This window comes from Schistocerca serialis, chromosome 9 (assembly GCF_023864345.2).
Source record: "Schistocerca serialis cubense isolate TAMUIC-IGC-003099 chromosome 9, iqSchSeri2.2, whole genome shotgun sequence".
Taxonomy (NCBI): Eukaryota; Metazoa; Arthropoda; class Insecta; order Orthoptera; family Acrididae; genus Schistocerca; species Schistocerca serialis.
Window position 1 is genome coordinate 503,434,095 of NC_064646.1, and position 23,319 is coordinate 503,457,413.

General features: G+C 43.7%; 1 protein-coding gene across 3 annotated transcripts in view; it reads right to left on the minus strand.

The window, feature by feature from the left end:
* Nucleotides 1-2,843: 2,843 nt before the first annotated feature.
* Nucleotides 2,844-23,319, minus strand: part of LOC126419879 (choline/ethanolamine kinase) — a 183,667-nt gene continuing 163,191 nt past the window's right edge. For 2 of the 3 annotated variants that reach the window (XM_050087130.1, XM_050087129.1), the window contains exons 7-8: nucleotides 19,379-19,549; nucleotides 2,844-4,061 (exon numbers count right to left, since the gene is read on the minus strand). In XM_050087130.1, the coding sequence (XP_049943087.1) occupies nucleotides 3,951-4,061; nucleotides 19,379-19,549 (282 nt within the window). In that variant the 3' untranslated portion in view covers nucleotides 2,844-3,950. Of the gene's footprint in view, nucleotides 4,062-19,378; nucleotides 19,550-21,689; nucleotides 21,878-23,319 lie in introns of those variants that run through there. The other variant, XR_007576018.1, reaches the window with a different exon arrangement.

Genomic DNA, 23,319 nt, shown 5'->3' on the forward strand with positions numbered 1-23,319 from the left:
TTGAAATAGCACCATAAATCTAACAAACTTTTTACTTATCTGAAGACACTATATGATAGATTTTATTATGTTGTTTGACATATATGAATTACAAGCAAGGTTTAATGGTCACAAAGGTGCTAATTACTACACCAATAGATTATATATACATTCAAACCTCCATATAACGTTTATCAATACAACGATAAACCCGGGTACAGTGATAATTTTATATGGTCCCAGCCGGTTTCCTATATGTATTATGTTAATTATCCTTCATTACGATGACGACATAAATTTAGCTACACACTGTAATTACCAAGACAAAATTTCAAGGAATTTACTATTTCCTACTAAGCAGCTCACTATAGCGGTAGGTATTGTTTGTTTAGCTACTACACCTTTGGCACTTTATTTCCAGAAGCTTCACTATATACTACAGTACTGTATTCATTCTAGTAGTAAAGAGAATAGCGTACAACTGTGGGCGAGCTTGCTGAGTGGCAAATGTCAAAGAGGTCCTTTGTTGGAATGAATGTTTAGTTTGTCCATTATTGAGTTTCAGTAGCAGACAAAAGTGTTTTGTTGGGTTCATACGAAGCTTACCTCTCTGATTTTTGCGATCTGTGAATGTTTTTATTAGAGGTAAACACTTTGGCCTTCACTGATATCTGGAGAATGGCTGGAACTCTGAAAAAATAAGGTTGGAGACAAAAATGGAGATTTTCAAAGACACTGTAATGGAATGAAACAAATAGACATGGTAAAAAGTATGGACTTGCACAATCAAAGTTATATACATTTCTTAAAAAGTGAAAAGAAATTTGAAAAAGTTTTGTAGGTAGCAAATTTAACCCTTCAAGAAAAAAGAATGAAGATGACAGCTGCTGAAAATGTGGACAGTGCTACACTGCGGTGGTTTAATGAGGTGCATGTGCAGAATGTACCAATTAATGGTCAATTGATATGTCAAAAAGACTTAGATTTCACTAAGTTGCTTGGCGATTCTAATTTTAAAGCAAGTAACGGGTGGTCGTAATGATTTAAGGACAGGTATGGGATCATTTTTAAAGTGATTTCAGGAGAAGAAAAATCAGCACCTTTAGGTGACACAGAATTTGCAGGAAAATACCATGTGTAAACTATTAGAAAAGTACAGTTCTGAAAACTTTTACTATGCAGATGAGACAGGATTGTTATATCAACTGAAGCCAGAGAAGACGATGGCCTTTAGAGGGGAGAAAAATGTGAAGGAGGGAACTAGTCTAAAGTATGCCTAACTGTCCTTCTCTGCAGCAACACATCAGGGACACACAAATTGACACTACTGGTGATCAAACAATCAGAAAACCCACGGTGATTCAGAAATGTAAGAAGCTTACCAGGTATGAGGGTACATACATTTTAGTTTACTCTCCATTAATTTACAAGTTAATTTAGTACAGTATAGCTTTGGCTGTAATGTTTTGCTACAGTCATATTGTAAATGTGATTTCGTTTATTGCAGTAAATTACACGGCAAATTGGCATCTACTCTTTTTAGTGAGTGAGTGCTTTCGCTTCATAAAGAGATTTCAATGAAGACTAAGAAAATTGCATTGCTACTGGATAATTTCTTGTGTGCATAACATGCCAACCTTGAAGATCGTTTAACTCTGCTACTTCCCCATGAACTGTATTTCTATTCTTCAGCCTCTGGATATGGGGATAATTAAGAACTTCAAGACAAAATACTATTCAAGTTTAGTTCAACACTTGATCACAAACTTGAAAGAAAGGTGAGCAATTCCTACAGCTTCAGTGTGAAGCAGGCTTGTGACATGATTGGTAGTTCCTGGAACAGTGTACAGCTGAATGTGATTGTGAACTGTTGAAAAAATGCAAGAATTTCTGAAAGTGAAGATGTTGGTGAGAATGTTGTGGTGGATTAAATAATGCAGGATGATATTCAAAGTGATCTGGAGATTGATTCAGCAGTTACTGGTGAAACCACAGATGTTTCAGTAGTTGAATACTTGTCAGTGGATGATGAGGTGTTGGTGTTTGAAGCATATACCAATGAATCTATCATCAAGGAGTTAAAGGGCAATTCACCCATTGAAGATTCTGAAGATGACAGTGATGTGGTTAGTGTGAATCCTCCTCCTCCTCTGGTAGAGCTAATAGGTCAGTTAGAAACCATTCAGCAATTAGCATCTTCAATCCCCAGTCTTCCAGCACAACAATTGATTGCGTTAGAGGAGATAAAGACAATATCCACAAGAGAATCTTTAAGGAAAAATAAATAAAGGAAAATAAGCGAATTCTTCTGTACACAAAAGTAAGATATTCTACAGGTACAGTATTAATAAATGAAGTGAACAAAATGTGTTTTGTTATTTGTCTTTCAATACTATTTTTCATCAGAAACGTACTACAGTAATGTACTTCTCAGCCACGAAAACATGTCTGCTTGCTCCAAGTCACGACAACAAAACCTCATTATAACAATAATCCTGATACAACAATTTAATTTTCGTGGTCCCATGAAATTCTTTATATCAAGATTTGACTGTATAATGTACTTTCATGTTGAATTTTTGTAATACGACACATGGTCTCAAATCCAAATCATTGCCTTTCTGGATATATTAAGACCTGAGCTCACCCCACAGATAGAGTCAGAACTCCAGCCGGCATCAGTGCTCTCTGAACTCCACGAAGGCTCTTTCTCTTTCTTCCACATTTGGCAAATATCAAACATTGGTACAGTGTATAAAAAGGAGAAGATTCCATTAAAAAAGCTCTCACACATGTGTGCGTGTGCATGCGCACGCATGCACACGTGTTCATGGGTACAACAAGTTTAAGAAAGTATGAACAAGACTGTTTATTACAACTTTTATTTATGCACGTTGAATGATTCTGAGTTTGTTTTATAAATAATACAAATTTCTGAACACAGAACAATATCTTTGTACAAAACAAAAAGCAGATTTCTTTAAAAAATATATGGACAACACAAATTACAAACATAATACTTTGTAGACATACTCATGACACATGATTTAGGTAATGACATGAATACATGTGAGCAATGAGATTACAATGTAAAAAAGAAGAGACAGTCTCAAATATGCATTGCACCCAACATACTGCTTGAAAATTCACCACAGCCCTTTCACCTCTTACATTGGTTTAGTCGTAACTGCATATAACTGCAAACACGACTAATGCCACCACTGATGTGTGACATTACATGATTGCCTCATGGAGTAATGTACCCCACAGCTGTCTGCTCTGTTTCTAAGTCAGCCATGTTAAAAAGAACATTTTTGATGCAATCTGAGCAATCACACTCATTATACTGATAGATAATTTGTTTGCATTTGCTCTTGATTGTAAGTCAATGTAATAACTTCATGGAACTTTTATGGAGTCAAAGTAGCATAAGAAATAGCTGCCTGCATGCAGTTCTAAGCCTGTGCTTATTGCGCTAAGAGATAAAATGCAGTAATTCATTCTGGTGCTACGCTGCTTCATAAGTTTAAATATAATCTAAGTTATTGATATTTACAGCAGTTAGCAATGCTGCACTGGCAATTTATTAGTCAAATGCAACAGAGCTTCATTTAATTTAAAATGATCTACAGAGAGACTGAATAAATAGTCAGTTACAAATTTAAAAAAAAAAAAAAAAAAAAGAAAAAAAGGAATGGAATGATCTTAAGTTACATGGATGTTTCCAATGCATGAGGAGTCTTCCATGAACTTAACAGCTCTGCCTTGCTCTTACAGAAGCTAAACCTTTGAAATCAAAGGCATAGAGGCCCTTCCACACAGGTATTGAAATACCTCAGAAGGTACATAGCTGATATGCTCAAGTTTCAAGCCTCCAGCTGAACACGATCTCCATCACAGAATTTGCAACGAGACAGATTCAGTTGCAAATTCTGTCGAGGTCAAATTCTTCATCTTCTGATCTGATCGCTTCATTCTTCTAAATCACCAATTTTCCTCTTGGTGCCAATGTCACTTGCTGCACTGTTTAGAAGTTTGCTTTTAGAATAAAAGTAGGCCTCTAACCTCGCATCAGCATATTCCTGTGGACAAAGGATAAACAAGTTCAATTTTTCGATCACTGTGAATTATAGTAAGTGTTGCATTTCTGCCTTAATTTATTTTGTAAGTACATATTAAAGTTTTAATAAACAGCATAAATTCATATTTATTTTTTAATTTGAGGTTTCCAAATTGAAGTGTAATGTACCCGAAAGCAGTTTACCTCGTGAAGCACGAGTGTCAAATACATAAGTCTACATTTGTTTGGTTATTGTGTTTCTCCACTGATAACAGTGTAACAATTGTCACACTGTGGTACCAATATCTGTTGCCACAGCAGGTACAAATACACAGAAGAGCCAAAGAAACTGATACACCAACCCAATACTGTGTAGGGCCCCCACTAGCATGCAGAAGTGCCACTACACGGCATGGCATGGATTCAACTAATATCTGAAGTAGTGCTGGAGTGTGGAGTGAACTGACACCATGAATCCTGCAGGGCTGTCCATAAATCCATGAGAACTAGTGGGTGGAGATCCCTTCTGAACAGCGTGTTGCAAGGCATCCCTGATATGATCAATAATGTTCCCGTCTGGGGAGTTTGGTGACCAGTCGAAGTGTTTAAACTTAGAAGAGTGTTCCTGGAGCCACTCTGTAGCAATTATGGATGTGTAGGGTGTCACATAGTCCTGCTGGAATTGTCCAAGTCCATCATAATGCATAATGGACATGAATGGATGCAGGTGATCAGTCAGGATGCTTACATACATGTCACCTGTCAGAGTCATATCTAGAAGGATCAATGGTCCCATATCACTCCAAGTGCACATGCCCCCACACCATTAGAGCCTCCACCAGCTTGCACAGTCCCCTGCTGACATGCAGGGCCCATAGATTCATAAGATTGTCTGCATACCTGTACACATCCATCTACTTGATAGAATTTGAAATGAGACTCGTCCGACCAGGCAACATGTTTCCAGTCATCAACAGTCCAATGTCTGTGTTGATGGGCCCAGGCATGGTGTAAAGCTTTGTGTCAGGCAGTCATCAAGGGTACACGAGTGGGCCTCCAACTCCGAAAGCCCATATCGATAAAGTTTCATTGAATGGTTCACACGCTGAAACTTGTCGATGGCCCAGCACTGCAATCTGCAGCAATTTATGGAAGGGTTGCTCTTCTGTCATGCTGAATGCTTCTCTTTAGTTGTCATTGGTCCCATTCTGGCAGGATCTTTTTCCTGCCACAGCATGTTGGAGATTTGATGTTTTACCAGATTCCTGATATTCACTGTACACTTGTGAAATGGTCGTACTGGAAAGTGCCCTTTCATCACTACCTTGGAGATGCTGTGTCCCATCACTCGTGTGCCGACTATAACACCACATTCAAACTCGCTTAAATCTTGATAACCTGCCATTGTAGCAGCAGTAACTGATCTAACAACTGCACTAGACACTTTTTTTTTTTTTTTTTTTTTTTTTTTTTTTTTTTTGTGGTTTTCGGGCGCACAACTTCAATGGTCATTAGCGCCCTGACTACTCTAAGAATGCACCGTGAGGCACAAGTTGACAACAACAACTAAAAGGGAAAACACAATAAAAGACAGACTGACAGGCATAGGATTAAAAAACATCATCAAATGTCCTTAGCGAGGTGTGTCAAATTGATAAAACAAAGAACACGAGCAGCTGCTCGTGGGTCATCCGCTAAAATGGCATCGAAAGTATTAGGCAGGTTAAGATCGAGGCGCAGTGTGTTAAGATCAGGACAGGACATGAAAATGTGTCTAACCGTCAGCAAGTGCCCACATGGGCAGAACGGCGCCGGCGCAGCCGTCAGCAGATGGCGATGGCTGAACCGGCAGTGTCCAATTCTTAACCTTGCTAAAACGACCTCCTCCCGCCGAGAAGGGCGTGAGGAGGACGTCCAAGCCACGGGAAGAGGTTTTAAGGCCCGAAGCTTGTTGTCGGTAAGTGCAGCCCAATCGGCATGCCACAGCGACACAACGCGCTGACAAATGACCCTGCTAAAATCGGACGAAGGGACACAACAAGAAGCTGTCCGAGGCTGGAGGACCGCAGCCTTGGCCGCGGCATCTGCAGCTTCGTTCCCAGGGATACCGACATGGTCAGGAACCCACATAAAGCTAACCGGCGTACCGACGTCCACCAGCTGCTGAAGAGAGCGTTGGATCCGGTGTACGAAAGGGTGAACCGGGTACGGATCACTGAGGCTCTGGATGGCGCTCAGGGAATCTGAGCAGATGACATAAGCAGAATGTCGGTGGCGGCAGATGTAAAGAACAGCCTGGTAGAGGGCAAAGAGCTCAGCTGTGAAGACCGAACAATGGCCATGGAGCCGGTATTGGAAACTTTGTGCCCCGACAATAAAGGAACACCCGACCCCGTCATTGGTCTTAGAGCCATCTGTATAAATGAAAGTCATGTTTTTGAACTTCGAATGAAGTTCCAAAAAACGGGAGTGGTAGACCGAACCGGGGGTGACCTCTTTTGGGAGCGAGCTGAGGTCGAGGTGAACGCGGACCTGAGCTTGGAGCCAAGGTGGCGTGTGGCTCTCGCCCACTCGAAAGGTTGCAGGGAGTGAAAAATGAAGGTGTTGAAGGAGGCGACGAAAGCGAACTCCAGGGGGTAGCAAGGCAGAGACATACAACCCGTATTGAAGGTCAAGAGAGTCGTCAAAAAAGGAACGATAAGACGGATGGTCGGGCATTGACAGTAGCCGACAGGCATACCGACAAAGCAGTATATCGCGCCGGTAGGTGAGTGGCAATTCGCCAGCGTCAGCATGAAGACTCTCTACGGGACTGGTATAAAATGCTCCGATCGCAAGTCGTAAACCCCGATGTTGTATGGAGTTGAGGCGGCGTAAGATGGATGGCCGTGCAGAGGAGTATACGAAGCTCCCATAATCCAGCTTGGAGCGGACGATCGACCGATATAGACGAAGTAGAACGGTTCGATCTGCTCCCCACGACAGACCACTGAGAACACAGAGGACATTTAAAGAACGGGTACAACGGACGGCCAAATATGACACATGTGGAGACCAGCTAAGTTTCCTGTCAAATGTAAGGCCTAAAAATTTGGTTGTCTCCACGATTGGGAGAGCAACGGGACCGAGTCGTAAGGACGGTGGGAGAAACTCTTTGTAGCGCCAGAAGTTAATACAGACCGTCTTCTCGGCAGAAAAACGGAAGCCATTGGCGACACTCCAGGAGTAAAGACGGTCAAGAGAACGCTGAAGACAGCGCTCCAGGACACGTGCACACTGCGCGCTGCAATAGATGGTAAAATCGTCCACGAAAAGGGAGCCTGATACATCAGCTGGGAGGCAATCCATTATTGGATTGATCGCGATGGCGAAGAGAGCGACGCTCAAAACTGAGCCCTGTGGCACCCCATTCTCCTGGCGAAAGGTGTCGGACAGGACAGAACCCACACGTACCCGAAACTGTCGATCCATTAAAAAGGAATGAATAAAAAGAGGGAGGCGACCGCGAAAGCCCCATGTATGCATGGTGCGGAGAATGCCCGCCCTCCAACAGGTGTCGTAAGCCTTCTCCAAATCAAAGAACACAGCCGCGGTCGGGCGCTTCCGCAAGAAGTTATTCATAATGAAGGTCGACAAGGTAACCAGATGGTCAACAGCAGAGCGGCGCCTACGAAATCCACATTGTACATTGGTAAGTAGGCGTCGAGACTCGAGCAGCCAAACCAATCGAGAGTTAACCATTCGCTCCATCACTTTACAGACACAGCTGGTAAGCGAGATAGGTCGATAACTGGAAGGCAAGTGCTTGTCCTTCCCCGGCTTAGGAATCGGGACAACAATAGACTCGCGCCAGCATGAGGGAACATGTCCCTCAATCCAGATGCGATTGTATGTACGAAGAAGAAAACCTTTACCCGCAGGAGAAAGGTTCTTCAGCATCTGAATATGAATAGAATCAGGCCCTGGAGCGGAGGACCGTGATCGGCCAAGTGCGGTTTCGAGTTCCCGCATGGTGAATGGGGCATTATAACTTTCACAATTCGAGGAGCGGAAGTCAGGTGGCCTAGCCTCCTCTGCCTGTTTGCGGGGGAGGAAGGCAGGGTGGTAATGAGCGGAGCTCGAAACCTCGGCGAAAAAGCGGCCGAAGGCATTGGAGACAGCCTCAGGGGCCACAAGGACTTCATTCGCGACCTTCAAGCCAGAAACTGGGGAGTGGACCTTAGTGCCAGATAGCCGGCGCAGGCTACCCCAGACAACAGAAGAAGGAGTAGAACTGTTGAAGGTGCTTGTGAAAGCAGCCCAGCTGGCTTTCTTGCTTTCTTTAATAATACGACGACACTGAGCACGTAATCGTTTATAATTAATACAATTCGCCACTGTAGGGTGGCGCTTAAAGGTGCGTAAAGCACGTCGACGAGCACGTAAAGCGTCTCTACATGCTGCGGTCCACCAGGGGACCGGTACGCGACGTGGAGAAGAAGTAGGGTGAGGGATGGAATATTCAGCAGCAGCGAGAATGACTTCCGTGAGGTGTGCGACCTGACGATCGCAGCTTGTGAAGGTTTGATCCTGAAAGGTAGCCCTGGAAGAGAAGAGCTCCCAGTCTGCCTTGGAGATGGTCCAACGAGAGGAGCACGGAGAGGGAGTATGCTGCAGGAGATGGATAACACACGGGAAGTGGTCGCTCGAATATGTATCAGAAAGTGCATACCACTCAAACCGGCGTGCAAGTTGGGGAGTACATATAGAGAGGTCTAAATGGGAATAGGTGTGAGATGTGTCCGAAAGAAAAGTAGGGGCGCCAGTATTGAGGCAGACAAGATCGAGCTGGTTGAAAAGGTCTGCTAACAAGGAGCCCCTCGGGCAGGATGCTGGAGAGCCCCAAAGGGGATGGTGGGCATTGAAGTCTCCAGTTAACAAAAATGGTGCAGGTAGCTGAGCAATAAGTTGCATCACGTCTGCCCTGGTAACGGCAGATGACGATGGAGTGTAAACGGTACAAAAGGAAAACGTAAAAGTGGGGAGAGTAATGCGGATGGCAACTGCCTGCAGGCCGGTGTGCAACGTGATGGGATCGTAGTAAATATCATCCCGGACCAGCAACATAACCCCTCCATGAGCTGGGATACCTACCACAGGGGGTAGGTCAAAACGCACAGAGGTGTAGTGTGCCAAGGCAATTTGATCGCAGGGGCGTAGCTTCGTTTCCTGGAGGGCTACGACAAGCGGACGGTGCAAGCGGAGCAGCAACTTCAAGTCCTCTCGGTTGGAGCGAATGCTGCGAATATTCCAGTGAATAAGTGCCATCGTAAGAAAAGAAAGATGAGAGAAGTGGTCACCTCGAAGGCCGCTTAGGGCCTGGCTTCGAGCGAGCACTGCCGCCGCTATCAGTAGGCGGACAGTCATCGTCCATTGGGTCTATAGGATCATCGGCCATCTCGGGAGGATGGTCGGGAGGGGGAGCTTGCTCCGCCAGTGAACGGCCAGATGTACGGCGACCAGCGGTGCGGCCAGGCGAAACGGATGACGGCCTGGGGCGGCAGCCGCTGGGTGGCGCAAGAGAAGAAATGCGCCGTGGTGGGGAAGGAGAACTGTGCTTCCTATGCGCCTTTTTGGAAGGACGTGTAGTGGAAGTACCGGTAGAAGGCTGTGAGGTCGAGGTACGGAGGAAGTCTGCACGGGATGGTTCCTTCTTGAAGGCCCGTGCATCTGACTTCGGTGTCTTCGTTTTAGCAGAAGCTGAAGAAGGTGCTGGTGTCTGTGGGGTGATGGGAGGAAGAGGAGACGTCGACCGCGCGATCTTAGCACTGGCCGAACGGACGACCGTGGTGCTGAAGGTCAGATCGCATGTCTGGGTTGCTACCTCCCGGGTAGTCCGAGGAGAGGCGAGGACAGTACTGTATTTCCCCGCTGGGAGCAGCGTGGGCTTCCTACTAGCCAATAGCTTGCGAGCAGCCGAGGTGGACACTTTCTCTTTGACCCGAATTTCCTGGATACAGCGTTCTTCCTTATAGACAGGACAGTCGCGGGAGGATGCTGCATGGTCACCCTGACAGTTCACACAATGAGGAGACAGAGGTGGACAGTCACCCTCATGGGCATCCCTGCCACAGGTGACACATTTAGCCGCATTGGAACAAGACTGTCGAGTGTGATTGAAACGCTGACACTGGTAGCAGCGCGTAGGTGTCGGGATATAGGGGCGAACAGAAATAACCTCGTAGCCCGCCTTGATGCGCGATGGCAGCTTAACACTATCGAAGGTCAAGAAAATTGTCCGGGTCGGTACAAGGTCATTGTTGACCTTTTTCATGACCCTATGGACAGCCGTCACGCCCTGCTCAGCGAGGAATGATTGAAGCTCCTCGTCAGTCAATCCGTCGAGGGAGCCAGTATAGACCACACCACGAGACGAATTCAAAGTTCGGTGGGCCTCCACCCGGACAGGGAACGTGTACAGGAGGGTGGCCCGAAGCAGTTTTTGTGCCTGAAAGGCATTCTCAGTTTCCAGTAATAAGGTGCCGTTACGCAACCTGGTACAGGATTTGACAGATCCGGCTATGGCATCTACGCCCTTCTGAATAACGAAAGGGTTGACAGAGGAAAAATCCTTTCCATCCTCAGTTCGAGAAACTACGAGGAACTGTGGGGCAGGCGGTAGTACTTTTGTCACTGTTGGCTGGTCACGTTTCCGTTTTTGGGTCGAAGTCGAAAGAGATGGAGTAGAATCCATTGCGGAGGAATCCCCCATGATTGCCAGCGTCTCCGATGGCGCGCTCCTTCCTTGTGGGGACCCTCTCAGAGGGCACTCCCGCCTTAGGTGAATGTTTACACCTCAGGTCACACCTCCCGAGAAACAGACGGAGGGACCAATCGGCATGGTCAGAAGGTATCAGCTCAGGCAATCACCCCTCCCCGGGCCTGGCCTTTACCAGGGGGTACGCGCGTGCCTTACATGTCTACCCAGGGCGGGGACTTACGCGTTACCCCGTCACCGGCTACGCGTGCGAACGCGTGGGTCGGCCTTCAGGCACGCACAGGGAGGAAGGAAGAGGAGGAAAAAGAAGAGAGAGAGGGAGAAAGAGGACAGACTGTCTCAAACGCCGAGGCGGAGACCAGAGAAGGCAAGGAGAAGAAGGCAATGAGAAAGCAAGGGGAAGAAGGCAATAAGAAGGCAAGGAGAAGAAGGCAATGAGAAGGCAAGGAGAAGAAGGCAATGAGAAGGCAAGGAGAAAAAGGCAATGAGAAGGCAAGGAGAAAAAGGCAATGAGAAGGCAAGGAGAAGGCAAGGGAAAGAGTAAGGAAGACAGTGAGGTGGAGAAGAGCAAAGAAAGGAACCAACAAAAGGAAGGAAGAAACGAGAAGTGAAAAAACCAAAAGGACCACGATGATAGGTCGTGGAACCGTCCGTCTCCGGACGCAGGCGCGAACTACCCCCGTGAGGGGGATGGACTCCTTTTAGTCGCCTCTTACGACAGGCAGGAATACCGCGGGCCTATTCTAATCCCCGGACCCGCAGGGGGGACTAGACACTTGTTGCCTTATGTAGCTGTTACCCACGAAAGCACCATATTCTGCCACTTTACATATCTCCGTATTTGAATACGCATGCCTATATCAGTTTCTTTGGTGCTTCAGTGTAGGTGTAAATTGTTGATAATTGCAGTATTATACATCTTGAGATCTCTGTCCTAGCTTCTCTGATTCAGAACAATGAAATAAAGTTGAAAAGTCAATTATCTTATTCATGCCTACCTTTTCTTCTCAGCACAAAACACAGCTTTCTATCTGGAGCTGTCAATCATAATACCCAGACCAGTGCAGCAGCACTATCCATTTTAACTTTTACCTCAGCTCAAAGAACGCAATTTCTTCTAATTCAACCCTTGTCCAATTTCTTCCCTTTTCGTCATCTTGAGTTTTATCAGTATTTTATTTAAGTAGATGAATTTTCTTTTCACAGAGTCTGATCACTTTTGGCAGGGAATTTTCATTCACAATAAGAGTATTCAGACACAATATAATTTTGAGCAGAGGTGGATCTTCCATTAAGTCTCCAACTGTGTTTTTGCCAAGCTAGCTTTCCATAATGCATCTCTTAATGTCTGCCACTTAATTCTTTAGCTGTGGAAGGAGCGTGTCACAGTGCATAGTTATGCACTGTGACACGCTCCTTCCACAGCTAAAGAATTAAGTGGCAGACATTAAGATATGCATTATGGAAAAGTGGTTTAACTTTTGGGATCAGTAGCTTTCACCTCCCTGTGCATGATCTACTGTAATGTGCCCTTGTAGTTATACTCTTTAACAGGTAGTTAAGTCAGTACTGACCTCTCAGTTTGTGACTTCTCTCTGTTCCTGTCAGAGTTCAGAACACTGAACAGAAGTATGGTGAACTATCCAACATTCTTAAGCTCAATAAAGACAGTCTTTGGCTGTCAGCAAATGTGTCGACTTATGACTTTAGAGTGTGGAATTAGGTTGTATGCAGTTTATCTTTTTTTGCGTTATTGATTATCTGTCACTTTTGAAAGTATACTGCCACAAAGAGTCTATGTATATTTCTTGTGAGCAACTATGAGAACCGAGCCCTCGAAATTAGGTTAGCCCCAAGCTACACCATGACAACAGCCTCTGAAATTAAAATTACTCTAAACATGAAAGAAGATTTTTTTGCAAGCTATTGAGTTACTGGGTCATCTTGTGTTGCACTGGTTAGTAGAGAACATATGGATTAACAATCATCGGCAATATTAACTGTTCTGTTGCAAATTCAGAGAAAATAATATGCATACAAGCACTAAATATTGATCATGCCTTGTATACACACCAGTCATAAAAATAAACTGCTTTAAAAAGCTCTGCCACTACTTACGACTTGCATAGTTGTCTCTTTAAAAAAAAGAATTTTTAAAAAAAATAAAGAAAAGAAAAAAAAAAAAACCTCACTCTCAGTACTCTTTTCACCAACGGAAATCACCATACACAGCAGCATTCCAAGGGAAGTAACAGTAAACCTGTATTGTCTGTGAAGCTTAGTACAGTATAATGTACTGTGTTCTCAGTTGTGACTGGGACAATGCAGCTGGCGTATGCTATTCAGTCTGCCAACATGCCTCTATGGTTCATTTAAAGTTCAGACTGAACACAATTTGTGACTTTATAGCAAGAATGACTGTCAGCACTAGAAGTTGCCCATTGAATTTGTGTACACCACAGTGGCATCATCCAGACATCAAACTGCTATCAGTAAACATTTCGGGCCCACCCCATAGTGGTTGCCTTTGTTCAACAATGCTACCTGATGCAGCTATCTAAGAATAACGTGTCATAGCTGCCTAAAAAGTATGGCTCATAGCTGCTATGTGGGGTGTACAACAGAACTGTGCTGCTTTTTTTTTGCATCCTACTGTGATGGCTGTGTTGATCAGGAAAGTACACAATTGGCCCCTAGGCACCCATTATGAACAGCAGTACGAAACCACAACCACTGTGATGCATGAATAAGTTTGGCAAGGGACTGGAACTAGCTCAAAAAGTGTCATGTTGTTTTCATTGACAAATTCAGAATTTGTACACCATCCAAATTCAGAATTTGCACACCATTAGATTATTGTCTTAGAATATACATCTCAAGTGTATTGTTTGTTGGTTGGCTGGTTCAGGGGATGGGACCATACAGTGAGGTCATCAATCCCATGATGTAAGATGGCAGAAATCAAGGGAGGAACAACACAAATGGCATAGTTCACTCAAGGGGGAGGTATAATGGGCAATCAGTGAGAGGTGAAGGAATGTGTGGGCAGCAGGAAGAGGAAAGAACAGGAAGGGGATGGGTGGAAATGGTGAGGGCAAGGGTGCCCCAGAAACACTATGTGCATTGGGGTACCATCACCATGGACCCATCCTGACACCCACACCATACTGTTGTCATGATACAAGGGGGACGATACCAAAGAAGAAGATACTAGAAAGGAGGAAACAAAACTGTACAACAGTCTACAAAAAATGTAAGGAAAAGATGGTGAGAACATGGCCAGGGTGGAGGCAAGGACAAGGCCTCCATAACCAATGCCTACACTAACTGAGGCACTCAAATTCCAGAGGAAAATTGAAGGATAAACCAGGGATGACAAACCACTTTCGTGAAGAAAACTGAAGATAGATGTAACAATGCGAGGGTCTTCCGCTAACAACCGAGACAAGGAAGGTGGAAGGGCATATTTAGTGTGAAGGGCCAAAAGGCAGGGGCAGTCCAGCAAAATATGGATCACCATGAGAGGACTCCACAAGTAAAATAGAAGCTGCAGCTCATTACAGAGTAAAAAAAACATGGGTCAAACTAGTGTGGTGAATATGAGGATGGCAGTTGGCCAAGGATGGTAGATTCCCATCAGCAGAGGCAGAGGGAAGAATGCCACATTGTGGGAGTCTCCTTGAGTGCACAAAGTTTATTACATGTGGGGAGGTGGGCCAGGAACCACAAGGAAACCAACCAAATAAGCAGCATCACCAAGATCAGCAAGAAGGCTGTGGATGACAGAGACCAAGGGGTAGCAGGAAGCCTTTAACCCATAGCCTGAAGTCCATTCATTGAGTCCATACGCCATGAAACTTGGGCGAGGGACAACTCCAGGGGAAGCAGACATGCCACAGGTGGTAGGCAAGAGAGAGTGTTTCATGCCTATAGAAGACCTGAAGGCATATCCCACATGATCCATGGATTTACAGCCATCGGTGTAAAAAACAATGACATCCTGAAACTACCATTAGAGCATTCAAAAACAGTGGAATGCCATTGGAGCAATAGAGGCTTTCCGACCCCGCAATAAATCCATCTGAATCAGGGGCCAAGGAACTAATTATGGAGGGGGGGAGGGGGGGGGGGGTTGACAGAGAATGTGGAGAAGAGGACAAGGAGAGGAGTTGGAAATGACGGTGGAGAGATGTAAGGCGGAGTCTAACCAGTAAACCTACCCGAGGGTGGGCAGTGGGCAGGTGACGGGCCAAAGCCACGTAACAAATTGCATAGGGATGGTGAGCAGGGGAAGAGCAGATAGTGATGACATAGGAGACCAGGAGCTGCAACCATCAAATTGAAAGGGGAGGGATCCCAGTTTCAATGAGAACACTATTGACAGGGATAGAGAAAAAGGCACCAGTGGCTAAACAGATACCACAATGACAGGTAAAGGAAGAGAAGGATTGATCAATTCACATCCCAAGAGTTGTGGGCAAGGAAGTGAAGGACATTGAGTTTACAAAAACAGGCAACCTCCATATGATGGCTAAGGGGCAACCAAGTAAGCTTGTCGTCAAAAAGGAGACCCAAGAAATGGGACTGGGGGTCCATGCACTCACGTGCTGGGCTTCAAGGTGGAGCTTCAGATGAGGCTGGACTGTAGCACGGTGACAGAAAGGCACTATCTCAACTTAAGGGAAGAGAAGAGTCCATATGGAAGCTTCCCAGATGAAACCCTGGAGCTGTTGTTTGACAGAGATCACTGAGTGGGAGATAGTCCAGATGCAGAAATCATCCACTTACAGAGCAGGGGTGACCAATGATCCAGCAGAGACTACAAACCCATTAAAAGTGTTGAGAAAAAGGACACTTCCACTCATGGAGCGTAAGGAGGGCGCGAAGGTGTCAAGCTGTGTTTTAGGCTTCACAAAGACCGAAGAAAATCACAACAAGATGGTGGCGCTGAGTAAATGCCTGCCAAACTGCAGTTTCCAATCAAAGCAATGATTGCATGAACAAGACAGGGCCAGAACATACTCCCATTCAGTAAAAGGTTCATTGTAGGATTCTGCCTCACAAAGGGGTAAAACGTAACTGGGAAGCTTCAGTTTGTTGTTTCCAGAGGAGGAAGGCAGCTGGATAGGAGGCTGACTTTGATGCTATCCCAAAAAGGGGTCATGATGCGTTCTGCGAGAAGTGACGTATCTGTGCAAAGGGCACGTGCAAGCACAAGCCCTAGAATGGAAGAATGCTGCTGACAACCTTGGAGTGGGTGTAGTTAGCCCACATCCGTGACAAGGGGACAGAAGAACCTAGAGAGGAGACAATGCATTGCCAACACACCCACTTACTCTGTTTGATTAAGTAATGGGCTTTGGTGCAAAGACATTTAAAGGCAATAAGACTGGTGGAGATCGGAAGCCACTTAAGGTGTTACAAAGCATGACGATGATCATGGATGGTGGTGGCAATGGATGTGCTACACAGTGGAAGTGGCCACTGGTGAACGGGGCCTGTTGAGTGGGGAACTGCAACATGTATAATCTTATCGAACAGATCATGTATGACTTCTTCAATACAACCTGACAAAAAAGGTGTGAACACGACTTAGGAGATATACAGAGGTGAACCAGCAGGATGGTAAGCCTAGCATGATAATCTGGTCATCTGGAGTGGGAACAGAATGAGAGAATCATATAATCAACAAGACATAGTCACTATCACCGAGATCATTGTGTCATGGCCAGTACAATGAAGGGAGAAGGGGAAAGAAGCGAGCGAAAGATCAGTGGCAGAGAAAGTGCCATATTCAGCACTAAAATGAGTAGGAGAAACATCATTAACAACATACAGGTCATGGCTTGCAAGAAATCGGTTTATGTGGGGCCCCCGACTGGATGAAACACACTGCCCCACAAAGGGTGATGGGCATTAAAATCCCCAAAGACGAGGAAGCGAGGAGGGTGCTGCTGATGTAGGGTAATTAGGGCAGCAGGTGTAGGTGGCCTGTCAGGAGGGAGATAAGAGATTGCAAAAGGTGACTGAAGAGTCCAAGTGGACCCGGACAGCACCTGTTTCCAAGGTGTACAAAGTGGAACCCATGTACTAACAATATCTGTACAGACTAACATACAGATGCCACCGAAAGCCCTCAAAGGGCGGATCCAGTTCTGACAGAGCATGGAATCCATGCAGGGTAAGTGAGTGAGCATCAGTAAAATCAGATTCCTGGAGAACAACACAAGCTGCTAAGTAAAAAGCAATAACGGATTGCAGCTCTGGGAGCTGATGGTAGTATCCAATTATAGTTCCACTGAATAAGCATGGAGTGGGTATCCAAATGGGAGCCAAAGAAGCTGGAAGTAATCTTGCTGTCCTGTCAGCATCTGTCACCAAGGACTGGGTGACAACTGTAAATAAATAAGTTGTCGGGGGGGGGGGGGGGGGTTGTGCGCGATGCAATGGCATTGCCAGGGGCAGTGCACAGGGGCCTTGTCCTGGGGCTTATGTTTCTTCTTCTGTACTTTCATAGGTTGAGGAAGGCAGGGCACAAAGGGAAAGCAGGCTTCTGCAAGATCTGGAACTGAAAGAGAGCGGGCAATCTTAGGGTGCACAGACTATGTGTCCTGTGGCTTTGCTGTGATAGAAGGCCTCCAGCCTGAAAGAAGCTGGGGGGAAGGGTTCCAGGAGGGAGCCCCATCACTGATGGGCTCCGAAGAAGGGGCAGGCACTTCTTCAGTGGCATTTGGAGGGGAGGAAGTGGGAACCACATAGGATGAGGAAAGGAGATAGGGATGGGGCAGAGGTAAAGAACAGGGAGGAAAGGGAAAGGATGTAACAGAAGCAAAGGTAGAAGTCACCAACACAGTGATGACAAGTAGCACACATGCATGGCAAAACATCGGATCCATCCTCATGGAGTGGTTGTCCACAGTCACCATATAGAGGGTCCACCATACAGCTGGAAGACGTGTTCAAAACACAAACACCGAAAGCACCTCATGGGTGGCAGGACATACCACTTCACATCACACTGATAACACGGAACATTGACCTTCTCTGGTAGAGTATCTCCCTCAAATGCCAGAATAAAGGTGCCCGTATTGGTGCAATTTTCCTCACGACCTTTCCACACATGCTTATCAAAATAAACGCCCCATCATTCCAGATTGGCTCAGTGTTCAACTTGAACGATGAAGTCCCTGAACTATATTCAGACACTGGTAAGGAGTAATGGGCACCAGGACATTATAAGATGATCACAAGCATGAAGGGCTGAAGAATAAGTTTTGACCAACAGTGAACCCAACTGCATTTTACTGAGAGGCTCCATTTCGCCAAACTTGCCTTCTACATTTTCCACAAAAAATGATGGCTCTGTGGTAGTGAATGTGTCCCTGTCTGTGTTAGTGCAGTCCAGTTAGCATGGAAAGGGTTTCTCCCCTCACTGGCGAGCCTGGCCCACACTGAAGGGTGTAGCCAGAGAAGGGAATAACAAACAGCATGAAATGATCCATTACCAACTGAAGAGACGACTGTGAAAGAAAGGCCAGTTTTTTGGAGCTTGATACATTTCATATGCAAAGTGTGTACCCTATACCATCCACTCTGATCAGGGGCTCCACCCATGGGCACCATCTGGTATGGTGGCCATTGCTGGGAGTTCCAATGCTCCAGAATGACAAGGGATCTACCATAGACATACATGGGGATACAACAGCTCAGGTATCAGAAGTGTGATCCCTGTGATATCAGTGGGCTCAGCCAGTGGTTACATAACAGCTCTACCACACAAACTGGCCACATGTGCTGGTGACCTATTGAGGTGGAAAGGAGCTTTGGCAGGGAAGGAGGGGGAGAGGAATCCATGCCATAAAGGCTAGAGAGGGAGTTCTTCCACAAATTGCTCACACTACAAAGAGAAAATTTAGAATTGGATGTCAGACCCCAAAGGGTGACCAAATATGTTTGGTAAGGGGCAACAAAACCGCAAGGGATAAGGAAACAAAGTGGATAGTCAGGTTGACAAAAGTAAGAGCACCGTGGTCTGGGGAAGGAGTGAGGGCGGCGAAGGAAATGCTGCCCATCAAGGAAGAATGGGCTGCAATAGTTCAGGTCTCTCTGTGTACTACACATGAACTCACGAAAGAACTAAGTCCCCGGGGAGGGAGGGTTCAAGTATACAGTGCTATGGGTGCAGCAGGGGAGTCAGCCATGCTTAGGCCAATATCACGTATGGATGCCTGACACCACATTGTTATATTTTAAACTAGAAAGTTAAATGAGAGCAAATTTCTACGAGATGGCTTTGAACTTCTTGAAGCCTACTTATCTTTGTGAATTTCTTTAGCCTCCACCTAATTTCTACAGGTCTGATATCTCTCTATATTGTCACCATCAACTGAACATTTAAAGACATTTCTCCTTGTAAACACAGAACTTAACTACACACAATGATTCAACAGTTTATTATTTATGACTGTCTGCAATCTAAAAATTTGAGAATGCATAAATATCCTGTTTAATAGGAGAAAGAATTAAATTTTTAATGGATTTGGAAATGTCAAATAACTTGTGAAAAAAGTATGAGAACATACCCAGTAACCAAATGGGATCTGTGACAGTTTGGCATTGACAACAGCCCATAGTCCCCAGAAAAGATGTGAAGCAAGAGTGAAGGCTTGCACTTCCTTCAACAGTACTGTTTCTTCTTCAGTTGTTGGTTGTTTCTGATGGAAAGTCTTCAGGTAAGACCTTGCGAAGACCAGCTGCACAGGAACAGAACAGACCATGTCAAATAACTGTCTCCAAGACTTTAAAAATGAGAAAGGAAGAAAGTGTGTGTTTTCTCTGTGTCAAGTCTCTTTGCAATAAAAATGCACAATGACTGAATTTGAACTAACAGTGAGTTGGTTTGTATTTTATAAGAGACTGGTGCACTAAGTGTGTGAAGTAATTGTCCTTTACATAAATTATTCAACAATATGAACTACTTTAATTAGGTGCCATTCTTAACTTTCAAATTATGTAATGTGAACTTCAAAGAGGTCTGCACAATTTTCCAGATTTATAAATGTTTTTCATTAAAATAGTTATTGGTTCGGTTTATCAATGTTCAACTTTCAGCTGCTGTTCCTCCATGACAAATATAGATGTTTAGCACAAAATCATTGTTTAGTTACTGTGAAATTCACTATAGGAAAAAAATATTTCTTACAATACTAGGAATGTATTTGTTGGAGGATCAGTGCAGAAACCAAAATATTGTCAGTAATATTTTTCCTACAGTGTGAACTATAATTTTAACAATTTTATTCTTTTGTGCTGTATTCCGGTTAATTACAGTAAATTATTTGTTGCACCAATCAAACAATGGCTGTTAACTAAAAAGGTCTGGTTCAAAATGACAAACTGATGTTAATCAGACTAGCCAATAATGTTCTTGACCATTTGTCTTAGAATTTAAACATAAGGAGAACCATCAAGTTTAAATTTAAATTCCAGATGTGAATAAAAAATGAAACTAATTATGATATTTTTGTGAGGAAAAGGTCAGTACCAGACAGACTGCACAACATCCTACATTTTTCACACATCCGTACAAGTTCCATATCCTTGGAATGAATAATATATGTTTTGCATACTGTACCATTGTAGGCATGTTTAAAATATTAACTGAATTCCAAAAATTACAAATATAATTCTCTCTTCTCACGAGTCGTATCAACATGCTCATGGTGATTCTTTGAAACATAAATTATTATTGTTGATTCTATTTTGTAAAACTCGCATATAGGAAGAAAAATGTTAATGTAGGATGCTATGCACATTGAATTTTACTTCTTTAGTATTTGTGATATATGCTCCCATTAGTGGAGAGAGAGTTGGTTAAGCCTTAGCAATATATAAAACAATACATTAATAGGAATACACTATACATCATGATAGTGTCAGTGTTATCTGTAATGTACAGTACATTAAATCAGCAATTAATCTGATGGCAGGAAATGAACATAAAAAGCAAATCAATTGACAGTTTCTTTTCTTAATTTTTATCCATAGAAGGTTTAAAATGAGTGACTAGTTTTGTAGTAAAAAGATAATGTGAATGTTCCAGTGCAAGTGAATATTGATACAGAACAAGTAGAGGATTCAAAAGAAAATGAATAATGTGAGATAGGCAGTGCTAGCCTGAAATAAATGCAGTGTTGTTTAGAAATGAGTACCTTTTGGAAACAATGTCAGTTTGCTCATGGAGTTTTTTTGAGAGTATGAATAGTGGAAGAAAAATATGATACATAGCAAAAAGTATTTTGTTTAAAATAATACATTTTTCTGTGATCCATGCAGCATTAATTAAAGATGTGTATTCACGATTCGAGCCCAAACAAAAAATGGTATGTGTATTTTAAAAAATCTTGATTGAATTTTGGTACACCATAACACGTGACTGAACATTATAATATGTTGTTTTCTTGCAAACAAAAGCAAATTCTAAATAAAAACAGAAAGGTTTTGCCTGTCCCCCTTCTTATATGATAAAAATCTAAGCACTGGAGGTTTCCCACAAAACGTCTGCTAACATGGATCAGAAAAATTGGTTTGTAAAATAAATTTCATTGCGAATTATACTGAACTTTGTGAAATGAGATGTTAACACTTGCACAGTTTTAGATGGAATACTCGTAAGTGGCAGTAAATGATGTCTGCAGTAAACTGCACTTTGAGAGAGAGTGAGAAACACACATACATCAATAGCAGAGGAGTGTCTTAATTAAAGCTTTATGAAACACGTACACACAGCACAAGAATTTTTTTTTCCACAGCTACATGAAAATGTTTAATTATGAAGCAAGAATGAAAGCACTATGTAATAATTATATGGGAATCCCTGTCATGAAAATAAACCTGTGAGAAGTGTGCTATTTTCCAGAACATGAGGTCCGCAACCCGGTTCAGATACTCCACTTTAATTTGTTAGAATGTTCTCATAATTTTACTGTTCTGGCCAGTTGATGGTCGCTCTGCTGCAGTCTCAAGAAGGTGGGACAACAGCAGGGTCAGTCGCTCAGTCGATTCACTCAGCGAACACCCAACTGGGAAATGGAAGAACACAAAAATACCACAAGACGAATCAAGACAGGTGTCTTGGATCATCGATTCTCAGCCATTAAACAAGAGATTGCTGCCCAGTCTACACAAGCCTGGAAGAAACATGATTAATGGTTGTTTCCCTCTTGCTGTGCACTGGTTGATGATGGAACTGTTTCATTCAAGAAAAATTCTGACTGAACAGTAAAGACAACAAGTCATGACGATTCATATTTACCAATAGATTTGTAATGCACATTCTTTTCAAATTTCAGGTTCTCCAATTAATGTTCTCATGCTACAAAAATGACAACACATTAAGATCTTGATAGCACTTGTGTTACTTCTTTATGTTCATACAAAAGGATATCTCCAATGTGCATCGAGTTAGTAGTAGTAGTAGTAGTAGCTGCAGCAGCAGCAGCAGCAGCAGCAGCAGCAGCAGGGACGGGGTGGTGGTGGTGGTTGTAATTTGTTTTGGTTCATATTGAATCATACTCCCATACTCAGTGTGGTGGAACTCACACTTGAAGCAAAGTTCTTTCCCATCCCTGGAAAGCAGGTGCGTTATAACTTCAGCAGCCATTGATTTAGATAGAGTGGCTAAGGTATAAGAGATGTAGATGTAGAGATCAGCAGTTAATACTGGAACAAGTACTTTATGATTAATAAAACTATAAAAGAAAACATACAATAGGCTCAAATCAGGAAAACGTGAAAATTTTGTCCTAGGCCTCTCACAGCAAAATCATGTGTCTGGAAACTGCATATGATGTAACTCCTAGATATGTGACTAAGTGATGTTACATATTAATGACTTAAGTTACTGATTTCACTCACATTTGTTTAATACATAAATTATAAATTCTTTACACAAAGCTCTCAAGATGCAAATTAACCTCACATCCACAGAAATATCTGCAATCCACCAGCTAAAAACTGTTCGCGAACTTATAATGCTACCTGTTGACAAAGGCTCCAGCACTGTCATCTTGAATTGCAAAGATAACTTGGCTGAAGGACTGTGCCAGCTGTCAGATTTACCCACATACAAACCCTGCCACAGTGACTCCTTTACAGAAATACAGCAGTCTCTCCAGTCTTTCCTCAAATCCTTAGGCCCATCCCAGAACCTCTCCTGGGAATCTCTCTCTCTCTCTCTCTCTCTCTCTCTCTCTCTCTCTCTCTCTCTCTCTCTCTTTCTTCCCCCCCCCCCCCCCCCCCCACACACACACACACATTGTTTAACCTCTTGACTGCCCTCTCCACCTCGTCCCTGCACAGTCCTGCAGCAGCACTTTAATGATCACCATGTACATCAATTCCTGTGAAATGAGCACAGTTCTGTTTTTGTGTATCCACTGTCCATTACAAATATTAATTTTAAGTAATGACAAAACATTATTATGCAGCATGAGAGCAACAATTTTGTTAGTACATAATCTTT